The following is a 17,850-nucleotide window of genomic DNA, read 5'->3' as shown; positions in this document are numbered from 1 at the left end:
TGAGATCCTGTCTCAAAAAAAGAAAAAAATAAAATAAATAAAATTTTTGTTGGTAAAAAATTGCTCATATAATGGACAAAAAGTGGTAATAACATGTGTTGCCCCTCAGAACGGGCCTGACCCTTAAAGAGAGTCTCTCAGCATTGCCTATTGGCATCGTGAATAGTAAAAAAGTAAGATGATCTTGTTCACGTTTTAGTTTTCCTAAGCATTCCTAATTGCTCTCCCTAGGGTACTGGGCTGTCTCCCTTCATCAGTTTCCCTCCCAAAAATCATGATCTACTGAAGTACCTGGGGACTTGCTCCTAAAGGGGAGCTGCTCGAATGGTGACCACTGTCAGGGCCACCAAGGCTGGGCTGTCAAAGAAAGGGGGGGTCTCCTTCATACTCCAATTGGGAGAGGCAAGCACAAGCTGCCCAGATCCCCAAAATCTCTTTCCTCACATGAAGCAAACGGTGTGCACATTTCACGTCCTTCCAGGAGACATACAAAGGCCTACGTTAATGCTTCACCTGGAATGGGGAATTTGTTATTTTTGTTTTTTGTTTTTTGAGATGGAGTCTTGCTCTGTCACCCAGGCTGGAGTGCAGTGACGCAATCTCAGCTCACTGCAACCTCCGCCTCCCGGTTTCAAGTGATTCTCCTGCCTCAGCCTCTCCAATAGCTGGGAATACAGGTGCCCACCACCATGCCCGGCTAATTTTTGTGCTTTTAGGAGAAATGGGGTTTTGGCATGTTGGCCAGGCTGGTCTCAATCTCCTGACCTCAAGTGATCCGCCCGCCTTGGCCTCCCAAAGTGCTGAGATTACAGGCGTGAGCCACCGCACCCAGCCTGGAATGGAGAATTTGAATTGTGGACCAAACCAGGACCAAGGTCAGCAAAGGCACAGCACTAATGACAGACAACAGACTGGGCGGGGGTGGGGGTGGGGGCGGTTGGGCAAGGATGGAGACTCTGGAGACCTGCTCTCAGCCACAGGGGACAAAGCACACCTGGGCACCAGCCTCCTGGGGGCCCTGGAGGTGATTTACGGGCCCAACCCACGCTGCACAGTCAGAGCATTCTGGACAAATGTGACCGGCTTGTCGGTGTCCCACGGAATTTGGGTTGAATCCTGCCCCCCTGTACCTTAGAATGTGCTCTTATTTGGAAACAGGGTCACTGCAGATGTAATCAGTCAAGAGAATATCACAGGGTGTGCTCATAGCCAATATAACTAGTGTCCTTATAAAAAGGGGGAGTTGGGCTGGGCATGGTGGCACACTCCTATAATCCCATCACTTCGGGAAGCTGAGGTAGGAGGATCGCTTGAGCTCAGGAGTTTCAGACAGCCTGGGTAACATAGTGACATCCAGTCTCTAGAAATACTTTAAAAATTAGCCAGGTGCTGTGGTGCTCACCTGAGGATCAGGCTACTCAGGTGGCTGAAGTAGAATTGCTTGAGCCAAGGAGGTCCAGGCTGCAGTGAGCCATGATTGCACCAGTGCACTCCAGCCCGGGCAACAGAGCAAGTGACCTTGTCTCAAAAAAATAAAATAAAATAAACAAAAATTTAAAAAACAAGGCCGGGCGTGGTGGTTCACGTCTGCAATCTCATAGTTGGAAAGCTCAGGCAGGCAGTTTGCTTGAGGTCAGGAGTTTAAGATCAGCCTAGGTAACATAGTGAGACCTTGTCTCTACAAAAATACAAAAATTAGGCCGGGCGCAGTGGCTCACGTCTGTAATCCCAGCACTTTGGGAGGCCGAGGCGGGTGGATCACGAGGTCAGGAGATCCAGACCATCCTGGCTAACACGGTGAAACCCCGTCTCTACTAAAAATACAAAAAATTAGCCGGGCGTGGTGGCAGGCGCCTGTGGTCCCAGCTACTCGGGAGGCTGAGGCAGAAGAATGGCGTGAACCCAGGAGGTGGAGCTTGCAGTGAGCCGAGATCGCGCCACTGCACTCCAGCCTGGGCGACAGAGCAAGACTCCGTCTCAAAACAAAACAAAACAAAACAAAACAAAACAAAAATTAGCCAGGCATGGTGGCGCATACCTGTATTATTCCCAGCTACTCAGGAGGCTGTGGTGGGAGGATCACCTGAGCCCAAGTGGTGAGGCTGTGGTGAGTCGGGATTCCACCACTGCACTCTAGCCTGGGCAACAAGGCGAGACCCTGTTTCAAAAACAAATACATGAGGGCCGGGCGTGGTGGCTCCTGCCTGTAATCCCAGCACTTTGGGAGGACGAGGTGGGCAGATCACCTGAGGTGAGGAGTTCGACACCAGCCTGGCCAACATGGTGAAACCCCTGTCTTTACTAAAAATACAAAAATTTGCTGGGTGTGGTGGCACGTGCCTGTAATCTCAGCTACTCAGGAGGCTGAGACAGGAGAATTGCTTGAACCCGGGAGGTTGCAGCGAGCTGAGATCATGCCACTGTGCTTCAGCCTGGGTGACAGAGCGAGACTCCATCTCGAAAAAAAACAAAAACAAAAACAAAAACTAAAAAAACACCAAATACATAAATAAAATAAAATGAAAAATAAAAAATCAATTTTAAACACGTGAGTTCCTTAACCCAAGATCCCTCTGCTGGGGTCTTTGCCCTGCAGGAATCCTTGACTGTACAGTCACAGATGAACTTACAAGCATCGGTTAAGGCAAAAAAAAAAAAAAAAAAAAAAAAAAACGAAAACAAAAACAAACAAACAAAAACCCTGGGTGTCCCCATGGGCACTGGGATACATGAACAGTCTGTGGGCTGCGCCAGGCAGAGAGAGAAGCCTCCAGGCTTTGCTTTAACAAGAAGAGAAAAACCAAGTGCAGAATTCAGGCTGGGGGATGTCTATTACCGTAATTCCCATTCTCTTGTAAGGCGTGAACCAAGAAAGACCGCCCACGTCTGCATGAGGACCTTGGACCCTCAGATAAAATGCTAAAGCAAGAAGGCCCAGCTCTTGACAGGAGACACAGATAACAGTGGCGCTTCTCCATGGTGAGGTCAAAACCTGGGCAGGGAGGGCCCTGCAAGGCAACTGGTTACAAACGACGTAACATGCTAAGTCCCGGGGGACAGGGACTGTTTGTTATGGGCATCCTCTGGCCCAGTCCTGCCATAGGCTTAACAAGTAGCATTTAAATTTATTTATTTACGTATTTATTTTTGAGATAGTCTCACTCCGTCTGCCCAGGATGGAGTGCAGTGGTGTGATCCTGGCTCACTGCAACCTCTGCCTTCCAGGTTCAAGTGATCGTCCTGCCTTCCAAGTAGCTGGGACTACAGGTGCCCACCACCACACCTGGCTAATTTTTATATTTTTTTCATAGAGACAGGGTTTCACTATGTTGGTGAGGGTGGTCTTGAACTCCTGACCTCAAGTGATCCATCCACTGAGGCCTCTCAAAGTGCTGGGAATACAGGCGTGAACCGTCGTGCCCAGCCTAATTTTTTTTTTTTTTAATTTCATGGAGACAGGATCCCACTTTGTTCTCACACTGGTCTCAAACTCCTGGCTTTAAGCAATCCTCCTGCCTTGGCATCCCCACGTGCTGCGATTACAGGCACCTTGTAATCGGACAGTTTGTCCCTATGGCCATGTGAGATGACAGCTGCTATGACCCTCACTTTAGAGGTGCAGTCACCTGCCTGTGGTCACCCAGCAGGCCCAGGTCCACCCTCAGGCTGAATCCTCCACAACAACACTTCCTTCAGTCTAGTAGGCTGAATCTTGTGGTTTTTTGTTTGTTTTTTTGAGACGGAGTCTTGCTCTGTCACCCAGGCTGGAGTGCAGTGGCACGATCTTGGCTCACTGCAACATCCACCTCCTGGGTTCAAGCGATTCTCCTGCCTCAGCCTCCCAAGTAGCTAGAATTACAGGGGTTCACCACCATACCCGGCTATGAATCTCCTCTTGAAGCCTGCAAAGGGCCACTATCTGCTCTGTAGAAAGTGTTTTGTAATGTAGTCAAGGATGTCTGAGCATAAAAGCACTCTGGCCCCTGAGCCCATGACCATGCACTGCTGCCTGGCCGAGGGGGTGGGCGATGCCAGGGCTGTGATGGCCAGAGGAGGCGGTGTCCTCCTGGTGTCCCTGTGGGAAGTGCCTCATGCATGGCACCGTCTGCAGTATGAGCTACCCAGAAGTCCCTGTCACCTGCTCTGGTCCAGCTGTTCCAGTGCCTCAGGGTCCCTTACAGGCCAAAAGCCAAAAGATCAGAGGCAGAAGAGTCCCCGAGTGAGAATTTGGGATTGTGGGGGCACACCTGCTCCCCAACATCACAGCTAGGCAGCTGCACCAACCAAGTCATGGGGTGGATCTTAAGAGCCCAAGCCGGAGAGGGACCTAACCTAGCCAAGGTCTGGGTCCCACCCCCTCTCCCATGTCTCTTCTCCCACCACGGCCAGGGAGCCTGTGAGCACCTGAGTCAGTCCTGACCCTCCTGTGCTCAGAACTGTCCATGGCTCCCACCTCACTCACAGCAAAAGCCAATGTCCTCCCTGAGGCCCCACAAGGCCCTGCACAGCCTGCTCCATCACCTCCTCCCACTCCCCTCACTCACTCCATCCAGCCACAGGGTCTTCCTCTGAGACGCCCAGCCCAGTCCTGCCCCAGGGCCTTTGCACTGGCTGGGCTTAATCCCACACGGCTCCCGCCCTCACCTGCTTCAGGTCTTCACCTGACACTCCTTGTTTTTTTCAGACGGAGTCTTACTCTGTTGCCCAGGCTGATATGCAGTGACACATTCTCAGCTCACTGCAACATCTGCCTCTTGGCTTCAAGCGATTCTCTTGCCTCAGTCTCCCGAGTAGCTGGGATTACAGGCGCCTGCCATCACACCCGGCTAATTTTTGTATTTTTAGTAGAGACAGGGGTTTCACCATGTTGGCCAGGCTGGTCTTGAACTCCAGACCTCAAGTGATTCTCCCGCGTCGGCCTCCCAAAATGTTGGGATTACAGGCGTGAGCCACCACACCTGGCCAATACTCACCTTTTTTTTTTGGAGATGGAGTCTTGCCCTATCACCCAGGCTGGAGTGCAATGGCGCGATCTCGGCTCACTGCAACCTCCACCTCCTGGGTTCAAGCAATTCTCTTGCCTCAGTCTCCCAAGTAGCTGGGATTACAGGCATGCGCCACCATGCCTGGATAATTTTGCAATTTTTTTTTTTTTTTTTTTTTTTTTTTTGAGACAGAGTCTCGCTCGATCGCCCAGGCTGGAGTGCAGTGGCGCGATCTCAGCTCACTGCAAGCTCCACCTCCTGGGTTCATGTCATTCTCCTGCCTCAGCCTCCTGAGTAGCTGGGACTACAGGTGCCCACCAACGCGCCCGGCTAATTTTTTGTATTTTGAGTAGAGACGGGGTTTCACCGTGGTCTCGATCTCCTGACCTCATGATCCGCCCGCCTGAGCCTCCCAAAGTGCTAGGATTACAGGCATGAGCCACTGCGCCTGACCTTTTTTTTTTTTTTTTAAACGGAGTCTCGCTCTGATTCCCAGGCTGGAGTTAAGTTGCGCAATCTTGACTCACTGCAAGCTCCACGTCCTGGGTTCACGCCATTCTCCTGCCTCAGCCTCCCAAGTAGCTGGGACTACAGGTGCCCACCACCACGCCTGGCTAATTTTTTGTATTTTTTTTTTGGTAGTGATGGGGTTTCACCGCGTTAGCCAGGATGGTCTCAATCTCCTGACCTCATAATCCACTCGCCTTGGCCTCCCAAAAGTACGGGGATTACAGGCGTGAGCCACCGCGCCCAGCCTAATTTTGCAATTTTAGTAGAGACGGGGTTTCACCATGTTGATCAGGCTGGTCTCGAACTCCCGACCTCAGCTGATCCACCCACCTTGGCCTCCCAAAGTGCTGGGATTACAGACGTGAACCACCGCGCCTGGCCGGCCAATGCTCACCTTCTAAAGGAGGCTGTTCCCGACGACTGCCACACTAGCACCACTTTCATATTTTGACATTTAACACACTATACATTTTCTTGCTTATTTTTTGTCCCATTCATCCCACTTCCCCCCATTCTGAGCACTCCAGGGGCAGGGATGGACACCTGTCCCCTCCACTGGGGCAACTGCCATGCTTAGGATGGAGTCTGGCACGTAGAAGGCTTGCAGCGAGTGTCTGCTGAATGAATGAGTGGACAGGTGATGAGTGGTGCCCAGGCTAGGGGGCCCTGTGGCTGATGGAAGGCAGGGGCCAGGCTGGTGGTGGTGGTGGGTGCAGGGGTACGTACTGCAGCAGGGCTTTGGTTTTGCGGGTGGGGTCGTCGGGCCGGAAGTTCTTGTACTCCTCCACCTCCTTCTCCAGGGACAGCAGCTGGCTCTGTAGTTTGCTACGTAGGGCCGGCAGCGACTCCCGGATGTGGTTGGTCAGTTGCTGCAGGAGAGACGTCAGAGATCAGAAAGGGTGGCATGGGCAGGAGACCAGGGAGTGGCAGAGACACTCCCCCAACCAAGGGCCAACGCCAGGGTGCCACTATGAGGCCACCACACCACACAGCCTTGAGAGACAGCAACAGATAAATCAAGCCACAGACACACTCATGTCTGGGAAAGGAGATGGCATGGAGCTGCCCATGAGTTTAAGAGGCTACAAACAGCCCATGGGGCCGACATCAGGCACTGGGAATATCCACGCCTTGGAGGACAGGCAACTGCTTGCAAGAACAGTCCATCCAGACCACGGAACACGGGGGCCAATGAACACACATGGGGACAGGCCCTACAAACTAAGATAGAAAGATCTCCCCTGAAAAGGTGGAGAATGCACTCAAGATGAGCTCCCTGGCTGCATCTGCATCTACAGAGAGAAGCAAGGAAGATTCAAAATAGACAAATGTGGGCCAGGCACAGTGGCACACACCTGTAATCCCAGTACTTTGGGAGGCTGAGGCAGAAGGATCACTTAAGATCAAGAGTTCGAGACCAGCCTGGCCAACACAATGAAACCCTGTTTCTACCAAAAAATACAAAAATTATCTGGGTGTGATGGTGGGCGCCTGTAGTCTCAGCTACTCGGGAGGCTGAGAAAGAACTAGAGAGGTGGAGGTTGCAGTGGGCCGAGATCACACGATGGCACTCCAGCCTGGGTGACACAGCAAGACTCCATCTCAAAAAAAAAAAAGAAAAAGGAAAACAAAGCCATAAAATCAGCCTATACTAGAAAAGTGTAAAGCAGAGTTTGGCCATCTGTCCTACAGTAGAGAAGGCTGGGTGCAGTGGCTCACGCCTGTAATCCCAGCACTTGGGGAGGTTGAGACAGATCATTAGAGGATAGGCGTTTGAGACCAGCCCAGGCAATATGGTGAGACTTTCTCTCTACAAAAGATAAAAAAAACTTTTAAAAAATTAGCTAGGTGTGGCAGCACATGCCTGTAGTCCCAGCTACTCAGGAGGCTAAGGCAAAAGGATCGCTTGAGTACAGGAGGCCGAGGATGCAATGAGCCATGTTTGGGTCACTGCAATCCAGCCTGGAAAACAGAGTAAGACCTTGTCTGAAAAATCAAAAAGGCTGGGCATGGGCCGGGGGCAGTGGCTCATGCCTGTAATCCCAGCACTTTGGGAGGCCAAGGCAGGCAGATCACGAGGTCAAGAGATTGAGACCATCCCGGCTAACACAGTGAAATCCCGTCTCTACTAAAAATACAAAAAAAAAAAAAAAAAAAAAATTAGCCAAGTGTGGTGGCAGTTGCCTATAGTCCCAGCTACTCGGGAGGCTGAGGCAGGAGAACGGTATGAACCTGGGAGACGGACCTTACAGTGAGCCGAGATTGTGCCACTGTACTCCAGCCTGGGCAACAGAGCAAGACTCCGTCTGGGGTTGGGGGGAAGGCCGGGCTGGGTACAGTAGCTCACACCTGTAATCCCAGCACTTTGGGAGGCTAAGGCGGGTGGATCACCTGAGATCAGGAGATGGAGACAAGCCTGGCCAACATGGTGAAACCCTGTCTTTGCTAAAAATACAAAAGTTAGTTGAGTGTGGTGGCGCATGCCTATAATCCCAGCTACTTGGGAGGCTGAGTCACGAGAATCACTTGAACCTGGGAGGTGGAGGTTGGAGTGAGCTGAGATCATGCCACTGCACTCCAGCCCAGGCAACAGAGTGAGGCTCTATCTCAAAATAAATAAATAAATAAATCATCAAAAAAATAAAAAATAAATACAAAGTGTCTGGCGAGCTAGAAAAGAGGCATGAAGGAACCTCACATCTATGGCATGGAGCAAGTGGGGTAACCCAAAGGCCTCCGTGACCAGGGGTCCCTGCCCTGCAGCCCTGGCCATGGACCCCCGTCTGTGTGGGCTGCCTAGAAAGGCAGGGAGCTACGCTGGCCTTCCCTTGGTCTGTGATAGGATACTAGGGCACTTAAGTCATGAGCAAATGGAGAGGAAGGGGCACTGCTGCTCTGGAAAGCACCCCACGTGGAAGGAGGCTGAGCCCCCTCCATGCTCCCTGGAGGCCAGCTGGGCTTTTCACTGCTGGCTCTCAGGAGGCCCCAGCCAGCTGTGGAGTTTTACTTCCCTTCCTCTCCCTACTCCCGTTTGCAGGCAGACCCCAGCTTCCTCTCCCGGAGGGCCCCTCCCTCTAGACACTGACTTCCCTCTTTGCTCTCCTGAGCTGCCTTCTCTGGGTGACTCTTTTCCCTCTTTGCTCTCCTGAGCTGCCTTCTCTGGGTGACTCTTTTCCCGGCCCCCGCGCCCCTACTGGATTCTTGATCATGCATTTATCTGGCGGTTTGTTGGGTGTCAGTCTCCCCCATTAGAATTATGCCTTCTACAAGGACAGGAACCTACTCTCGTGTGGACACTGTGTCCCCGATATGTGCATGAAAAGATGACTCCTGGAGTGCTGCTGAGGCCCTGCTGCCATCCTGGAAGGTACTAGAAAACAGCGAGGAGGAACGTCTTGCCCCTGCTACCACGCACTGGCCCACTGTATAGCTTTTAATACCATTTCTGTTTATGCACCATGTGAATATATTACTTATAAGAAGAGAACGATAGGCCAGGCATGGTGGGTCATGCTTGTAATCTCAGCACTTCAGGAGGCTGACACAGGTGGATCACTCGAGCTCAGGAATTTGAGACCAGCCTGGCCAACATGGTGAAACTCCATCTCTACTAAAAATACAAAAATTAGCCAGGTGTGGTGGTGCACGCCTGTAATCCCAGCTACTCAGGAGGCTGAGGCAGGAGAATCACTTGAACCTGGGAAGCGGAGGTTGCAGTGAGCCAAGATCATGCCACTGCACTCTAGCGTAGGTGACAGAGTGAGACTCCGTCTCCAAAAAAAAAAGAAAAAAAAATCATAATAATAATAAATAAAAAGGAGTTATTAACCCCCTATCACCAACCCCAGGCAATGCATACAATCTTCTGGGTAAATGACTGAATAATTACAATGGTAATTAAAATATTGGTAATAATAACAGTGATGGTTGTAATAGTAGCAGCACCAAGTCACTGAACATCTGTTCTTCACCAGACCCTGAATCAAGTACGTTTCTTTTATTTAGTTATTTAAGTTTTTGAAACAGGGTCTCACTCTACTGCCCAGGCTGGAGTGCAGTGGCATGAACATGGCTCACTGAAGCCTTGACTTTCCAGGCTCAAGTGATCCTCCTGCCTCAGCCTCCTGAGTACCTGGGACTACAGGCATGTGCCACCATGCTTAGCTAATTTTTTCTATTTTTCCTAGAGATGGGGTCTCCATATGTTGCCCAGATTGGTCTCAAACTCCTAGGCTCAAGTGATCCTCCTGCCTTGGCCTCCCAAAGTGCTGGGATTACAGGCATGAGCCACTGCGCCTGGCGAAGTACATTCATTACAGCACAAATAAATGTGGCCTGAACTCATTTTGCTAAAACAAGTGCTGCTGTAGCCTGAAACAAGTGCCAGTGAGGATTGCAGCTGTTGTGCAGTGCACAGCCTATGCCACTGCACACTACTGTGCAAACCCTTGCAGTACCTGATTCAGCGTCTTCTGCAGATGTGGCGTGCCCATGCGGTCGGCCATGTGCCGGTAGGCCGGGTGGGAGAGGAAGAACTTCCTCTCAGCTGCCAATGCTGCACGGATGTCCTTCTTGCCCTCAATATCCTTCTGGCTGCGGTTCACCACGCCAATGTAGCCTGTGGGGAGAGGCAGTCAGGTCAGGGGCAAAGCTAGGTGAGCCAAGTGGACCTGGCACCACGGGGATGGGCAAGATTCAAGTATAGAGATGGATCCTGTCCCACGAGGTACTCACAGACTATGTCATAACATGTTACTCGGAAACAACACAGAGGGTGCGAATGCACATGGCAGCTGCGAAGAGCAACATTAAGTATTTGGAGGAAGGAGAGATCACATCCAGCCTGTGTGCGCAGGGACAGAAAAAAGCTTTGGGGGCAGATGAAATCTACAAGCCGAGATTCAAAGATAGCTAAGAAAAAAATCTCGGCCAGGCGCGGTGGCTCACGCCTGTAATCCCAGCACTTTGGGAGGCTGAGGTGGGTAGATCACAAGGTAAGGAGCTTGAGGCCACCCTGGCCAGCATGGTGAAACCCCGCCTCTACTAAAAATACAAAAAATTAGCCGTGCATGGTGGCGCGTGACTATAGTCCCAGGTACTCAGGAGGCTGAGGCAGGAGAGCTGCTTGAACCCAGCAGGTGGAGGTTGCAGTGAGCCAAGATCATGCAACTGCACTCCAGCCTGGGTGACAGAGCAAGACTCTGAATAAAAAGAAAAAGAAAAAGAAAAAAAATCTCAAGGCCAGGTGCGGTGGCTCATGCCTGTAATTCCAACACTTTGGGAGGCTGAGGCGGGTGGAACGCTTGAGCCCAAGAGTTCGAGACCAGCCTGGGTAACATGGCAAAACCCCATCTCTACAAAAATATACAAAAATTAGCGAGGCGTGGTAGCACATGTGTATAGTCCCAGTTACCTGGGAGGCTGAGATGGGAGGATCACCTAAGCCTGGGAGCTCGAGGTTGCAGCAAGCTGTAATCACCCCACTGCACTCCAGCCTGGGCAACAGAGCGAGGCCTTGTCTCAAAAGTAAAAAAAGAAATAACATCTTAAAAACAAGAGCAATAGGGAAGAGCTAAAATCCACTATCAAACGAGTATATTTTAAACAGTTAGGTACATCAGGGTATTCACGTCCAGAGAGATCAATGGAACCAAAAAGAAAGTCCAAAACTACACGGAGAAGGAGGTAGAACTGAAAGTTAACACTTCAACATATGGGGGAGAAAAGCTGGGTAATTCAATACACGCTGTTGCAAAGAATCCAAGTGGAATGCCTACCATTGCACTCCTGGCTAGGTTTTTGTTTTGTGGGGTTTTTTGTTTTGAGACAGAGTTTCACTCTTGCTGCCCAGGCTGGAGTGCAGTGGCGCAGTCTCAGCTCACTGCAACCTCCGCCTCCTGAGCATCTGGGATTACAGGCGTGCATCACCACGCCCGGCTATTTTTTGTTTTTTTAGTAGAGACGGGGTTTCACCATGTTGGCCATGCTGGTCTCGAACTCCTGACCTCATGATCTGCCCGCCATGGCCTCCCAAAGTGCTGGAATTACAGGCGTGAGCCACGGCGCCTGGCCTATGCTCCATTTTCTTTGCAGTGGGGTTGTGCAAGTTTCTCTTGAGAAGCAGGGGAGAGGTGCCTGTCATCTATCCTGTGGGGTCTTGTGGGATGTGACTGCTCTTCATCCTCGCCAGATCTCTCTCGGATCCAAGAGGGAGGAGGGAAACGGAGACATGCCAAGGTGAGGTCACAGTAGGAGACCCAAGATCTGAACCTAGATCCCTGTGAAGCCAAAGTCACACCATCACCTGTGTGACAGCACAAAGAAGGAAACAGCAGGGGCCAGCGAAAAGCATTTGGCTTGGATTTGGGTTAATTTACTTATTTAAGAGATGGAGTCTCGCTCTGTTGCCCATTCTGCATTGCAGTGGCACAATCATAGCTTACTACAGCTTTGAACTCCTGGGCTCAAGCCATCCTCCAGACTCAGCCTCCTGAGTAGCTGGGAGTACAGGCACATGCACCATCGCACATGGATTTTTTTTTTTTTTTTTTTTTTTTTAAAGACAGAGTCTCACTCTGTCACCCAGGCTGGAGTACAGTGGTGCAATCTCAGCTCACTACAACCTCCGCCTCCCGGGTTCAAGCGATTCTCATGTCTTCTCAGCCTCTCGAGTAGCTGGGATTACAGGCATGCACCAACACACCCAGCTAATTCTTTTTTGTATTTTTAGTAGAGCTGGGGTTTGATCCACCCGCCTTGGCCTCCCAAAGTGCTGGGATTACAGGCGTGAGCCACTGTGCCCAGCCTGGATAATTTTTTAAGAGAGAGATGGGGTCTTGCTGTGTTGCTCAGGCTGGTCTCAAACTCTGGGCCTCAAGCCATCCTCCCAGCTGTGCTTTCCAAAATCCTGGGGTTATAGGCATGAGCCACCACGCCTAGCCTGGGTTCCCGTAAAGGAGGAGGAGTTGTGAGTCATTAGTATGCCAGGAAAAAGGGTCCAGTGGGAGGGCTTCTGAAGCCTGAGGTCACAAAACGGGAGCAGGCCTACAAGTGAGCAGAGAGTGGAAGCGCCTTCGTTCTTGGAAACAGGAAGGCAGAGAAGGGCAGCCGTGGACATCAGTGAGTCAGGAGGAAGGGGAAGAGGCCCATATCACCAAATCCTCAGCCCGGCTAGTGCCCACAGACCCCAAAGCCCCTTAGGATCCAAGGTGGAGGCCTAACAGTGTCCAAGGGCAGCCGGGTCGGGGTGGCTGTAGTAGGGTGTGGGGTTGGGTAGGGTTTGCTTTCCTCTTTAGCACCAGCAAATCCTCCCCAAACCTCAGCCAGTCAGATTCGCTTCTCAGTCCCGGATCTTCACAGCTAAACAGGGTTTTGAATTTAGCCCTGACAGCATTCCCCTGGGATCCGGGGTCGCCTCACCACTCAATGTCTCAGCAGTGCTGGGGGATGGTGGCAACCAAGGTCTGAACTTTTCCCCACATCTATCTCAGACGTCAAGGTGGAAAACCCAGGAGTAAAAGAAATGCTCTAAATGACTGTGGCTACGCATGAAGGGAAAGGCAGGAGGTGCCAGCGGCTTAGAGTAGATGCCAGAGGGTAGGAATGGCTTTAAAAAAACACAAAAGAAGGCTGGGCACGGTGGCTCATGCCTTTAATCCCAGCACTTTGGGAGGCCGAGGCGGTAGACCACATGAGGTCAGGAGTTCAAGACCAGCCTGGCCAACATGGTGAAACCCCATCTCTACTAAAAACACAAAAATTAGCTGGGTGTGGTGGCAGGTGCCCGTAATCCCAGCTACTCAGGAGGCGGAGGTTGCAGTCAGCTGAGATTGTGCCCCTGCACTCCAGCCTGGGCAACAAGAATGAAACTCTGTCTTAAAAAAACAAAACAAAACAAAACAAAACCTAGGCAGGAGCAATTGCACATGCCTGTAACCCCAGACACTTGGGAGGCTGAGCTCAGAGGATCACTTGAGCCTGGGAGTTTAAGGCTACAGTGAGCTATGATTGTCCCAGTGCACTGCAGCCTAGGTGACAGAATAAGACATCGTCAAAAAAAAAGAAAGAAAGAAAGAAAGAAAAAAACTTCTAACAGCAAGAGTGAATCCTGATGTAAACCATGGACGTGGGGTGGGGTGGTGACAATGGATCAATGTAGGCTCATCAGTTCTAACAAACACACCGCTCTGCTGGGCACCTTGAAATTGGGGGAGGTTATAGATGTGTGGGCTACAGGGCTGATAGGAAATCTCTGTATCTCCCTCTCAGTTTGGCTATGAACCTAAAACTGCTGCTCCAATAAAATGAAATGCTTGAAATTTTTTTTTTTTTTTTTTTTGAGACAGACCCTTGCTCTGTCGCCCAGGCTGGAGTGAAGTGGCACAATCTCGGCTCACTGCAACCTCCACCTCCTGGGTTCAAGTGATTCTCCTGCCTCAGCCTCCCGAGTAGCTGGGACTACAGGTGTGTGCCACCACACCTGGCTAATTTTTTATATTTTTCGTACAGACAACGTTTCACTGTGTTAGCAAGGATGGTCTTGATCTCCTGACCTCGTGATCCGCCCGCCTCTGCCTCCCAAAGTGCCAGGATTACAGGTGTGAGCCACCACACCCAACCCAAAATATTTAAAATATTTTTAAAATAAAATAAAAAATACTTAGGTTACTCCTATCAGAAGATCTGTACCTGAACTTGAACCTGAACCTGATCAGGCCTCTGTCTCCATCTAATTACCAGCTAACAGAGAACAATAATTGGCCAAATCCCAAATGTGGGATGTGGTCTGGTTTCTTCCACAAATGAATGGTATAGAAAAAAACAAACGGGATGGCAAGGAGAAGTATTTGAAAAGAAATGTGGGTATTTATGTGTAAAATGCTACAATACCTAGGATTTATAGATTTTTTATTTATTTTAGAGGCAAGATCTTGCTCTGTTGTGCAGGCTAGAGTGTAGTGGTGTGATTACAGCTCACTGCAGCTTCAAACTCCTGGGCTCAAGCAATCTTCCCACCTCAGCGTCTTAAGTAGGTGGGACTATACGTGTACACCACCATGCCCAGGTAACTTTTTAATCTTTAGTAGAGACAGGGACTTGATATGTTGCCCAGGCTAGTCTTGAACTCCCAGCCTCAAGGGATCCTCCTGCCTCAGCCTCCCAAAGCACTGGGATTACAGGCGTGAGCCACCTCGCCCAGCCAGTGCCTAGGATTTGTGTTAAAATCTTCCAGGAAGATGGCCGGGTGCGGTGGCTCACGCCTGTAATCCCAGCACTTTGGGAGGCCGAGGCAGGCGGATCATGAGGTCAGCAGTTCGAGACCAGCCTGGCCAACATGGTGAACCCATGTCTCAATTAAAAATACAAAAATTAGCCAGGCGTGGTGGCTGGCACCTGTAATCCCAGCTACTCGAGAGGCTGAGGCAGGAGAATGGCATGAACCTGGCAGGTGGAGGTTGCAGTGAGCCCAGACTGCACCATTGCACTCCAGCCTGGGCAACAGAGACTCCGTCTCATAAATAAATAAATAAATAAATAAATAAATAAATAAATAAATAAAATGAAAAAATAAAATCTTCCAGGAAGAAAATAATAATAGCAGGTGAGGATATTTGCGGGACTCACTATTAGCCAGATATTAGTAACCACCGAAGCTGGGGAAGCCATCCACAAGGACTCTTTGAACTTTTTTCCACACTTTTGGGAATGTTTGAAAATGCTCATAATAGGCCGGGTGTGGTGGCTCATGGCTGTAATCCCAGCACTTTGGGAGGCCAAGGCAAATGGACCTGAAGTCAGGAGTTTGAGACCAGCTTGGCCAACACAGTGAAACCCCGTCTCTAGTAAAAATACAAAAACTAGCTGGGTGTGGTGGTGCGCACTTGTAATCCCAGCTACTCAGGAAGCTGGGGCAGAAGAATCAGCTGAACCTGGGAGGTGGAGGTTGCAGTGAGCCGAGATTGTGCCACTGTACTATAGCTTAGGTGACAAGAGCAAAAACTCCATCTCAAAAAACAAAAAGGAAAAGGAAAAGGAAAAGGGAAGGGAAGGGAAGGGAAGGGTCATAATAGAAAGTAATAAAAAAATTAATTAAAGTTATAAACCCTGGGGAGCTGGGAGCTGCAGATTCACCAGTGGCTGTCTGGGGGAAGTGTGGCTGAGGGTGAGTTTAGTTTCCTCTTTCTATACACTTGTTTTCTAATGTTTCAGAAACCAGCAGGTGTTAACTGTGCACTTGAAAAACGAATGCATACAAATCAGAAGAAAAAGATATATATGCTCAAAGGGAAAAGAAAGGAGTTACGGTGAAATGGAGAAGCAGTGACTTCCAGGCAGGCAGGGAACAGGTGCCAGGGTTTCAGTAATGATAAGGACCCCACCCATCCTCCTGCTTCCCCAGCACCCACAAAGCCACACCTCTTCTCAACGGGAGCAACTTGTTCTCCAAGACGTCCCTGGCGTCGGTGCCCTCGTCCATCAGGTCAAGCTTGGTGATGACACCGATGGTCCGTAGGCCTGAAAGAGCCCAGAGGTCAGAGGTCAGAGGCTGCCACCAGCAAAGAGCATCAGCTGGCAGCTGCAGGCCACCTGGGGTCCAGTCGGCCCTGAAACTTCCAGGTCACATCACCTGGGAAAGCCAGAACGTCACAGGCCTGGACCCCAGTTTCCTACATGTTGAATGAAGATGGTCACAGCCCTGATCTCACAGGGTGGTCATAAGGGTGAGCCTGGCACACGGCAAATACTCAACAAATGCTGGCCGTTATTGTCACTTGTGTTATTAAGGACAACCTCTGCTGCTGCAGGCTTGGGGAAACCTCACGTAAACATGATTCCTGGGCCAGATTTTGATGCTGGACTCTCCAAGTGGCGGCAAAGTCCCAAGGGAACATTTGAGTTTGACACGACTGTTTCCAGGGCTACCTCTTGCCTGAATGACTAAAATTCCACTCTGGAAACCATCCCATCCAATTCCACCTCTCCACAAGTCATTCCAGAGTCAAGGATTCCTCCTAGCAAAGTCTCACCTCTGCAGATCAACTGCTCCCACGGGGGCTGAGGGCCTGGTTCTGTGCTAACCCTGTGTGTTATATGTGTGGCATGTGCATGAGACACTGGGGACAGATGGAAGCCAGAGTGAAGATCTCTGGTGGGTGCCAATTTGGGCATCAAGGGGGTCACAGCTGTGCCCTCCCTGGGGCCTCTTCCTGCTCACATTCTGCAGTGAGGGTTCAGTAGAGGGACTGACTAGAGGGGCACAGGGGTGTCAACTCAAAGGGAAATAGACGATCTCACCATGCAAAGATCAGAAACAACCCAAACGTTCAACAGTCCTCACATCAGCTATCTGGGTTAGGACTGAAGTTCCTGTTCTGACTAAGAGGGGACCATGTCTCAGGGAGCAGAGTAACAGCTAGATGGGACCTAAGATCGCATCTGGGCCATGGAGTGCTGGGCCCTTCCTTCAGCCCTAGGCTAGCTTCCCACCCTGGCAACATGGGCACTGCCATGTCCAAGGAGGACGGTCCAACTGCCACACAGTGACTTCCCAGGGGATGCCCACCAGCACTGATCGTTCTCGGAGGAAGTGCCATGTTCCAGAAGGCCTTTTCCTACAGCGGCCATGGATTAAAGAGAACGCCAGTGACTTGGAACCAAGGATGCTGGGCACGTCCCATGCTCAGAGGCACCTGGAAGAGGGGACTGCTGCCCTGGGCTCAGGGTTACCTTGGGGATCGACCTCCTTGGCCAGCTTGAGGGCGTCGGAGTTGGCCAGGTCCGTGTTGGCGGGCGTGACAGCCAGAATGAGGCTGCTCTCCCGGCTGATGAACTGCAGGATCATGTCCTTGATCTGGTATTCGATGTCTGGAGGCTGGTCGCCCACGGGCACCTTGGTGATACCCGGGAGGTCGATGAGGGTCAAGTTCAACACTGGGAGGGAAACCAGAGGGAAAGGCATTGACAGCCAGGAGAGGGGAGGCACAAACAGGCCCGCAGCCACCCAGCTGACTACCAAAGTTCCTGCACGGGGCTCAGACCTGAGGATGTGGCCTGACACTCCGCCTGAACTACACCTTTGATCCAGTAACTCCCCTTCTAGGATCCCATCCTACAGATACCTTCTACCTACTCCATTTCAATGACGCAGTTCTAAATCAGGACAGTTCAGACTGGAATAGATCTAAATGACTGAATAAATTTCAGCCCATCCATTCAGCCAATACCAAAGAACCATTACAGACAAACAGATGAGGCTGGGTGCGGTGGCTCACATCTGCAATCCCAGCACTTTGGGAGGCTGAGGTGGGTGGATCACTTGAGGCCAGGAGTTCTTCCAGCCTGGCCAACATGGCAA

At 50.8% G+C, this 17,850-nt stretch overlaps 1 protein-coding gene across 8 annotated transcripts in view; it reads right to left on the bottom strand.

Annotated features, from left to right (window-relative positions):
* DNM2 (dynamin 2) overlaps window positions 1-17,850 on the bottom strand; it is a 111,992-nt gene that overhangs the window by 38,509 nt on the left and 55,633 nt on the right. For all 8 annotated transcript variants that reach the window (XM_024236646.3, XM_024236648.3, XM_024236650.3 and 5 more), the window contains exons 4-7: window positions 17,223-17,426; window positions 15,912-16,010; window positions 9,953-10,113; window positions 6,222-6,364 (exon numbers count right to left, since the gene is read on the bottom strand). In XM_024236646.3, the coding sequence (XP_024092414.2) occupies window positions 6,222-6,364; window positions 9,953-10,113; window positions 15,912-16,010; window positions 17,223-17,426 (607 nt within the window). The remainder of the gene's footprint in view (window positions 1-6,221; window positions 6,365-9,952; window positions 10,114-15,911; window positions 16,011-17,222; window positions 17,427-17,850) is intronic.

Source organism: Pongo abelii, chromosome 20, assembly GCF_028885655.2.
Source record: "Pongo abelii isolate AG06213 chromosome 20, NHGRI_mPonAbe1-v2.0_pri, whole genome shotgun sequence".
Taxonomy (NCBI): domain Eukaryota; kingdom Metazoa; phylum Chordata; class Mammalia; order Primates; family Hominidae; genus Pongo; species Pongo abelii.
Note: the sequence above shows the minus strand (reverse complement) of the source record. Positions and strands in the feature narration are given on the sequence as shown.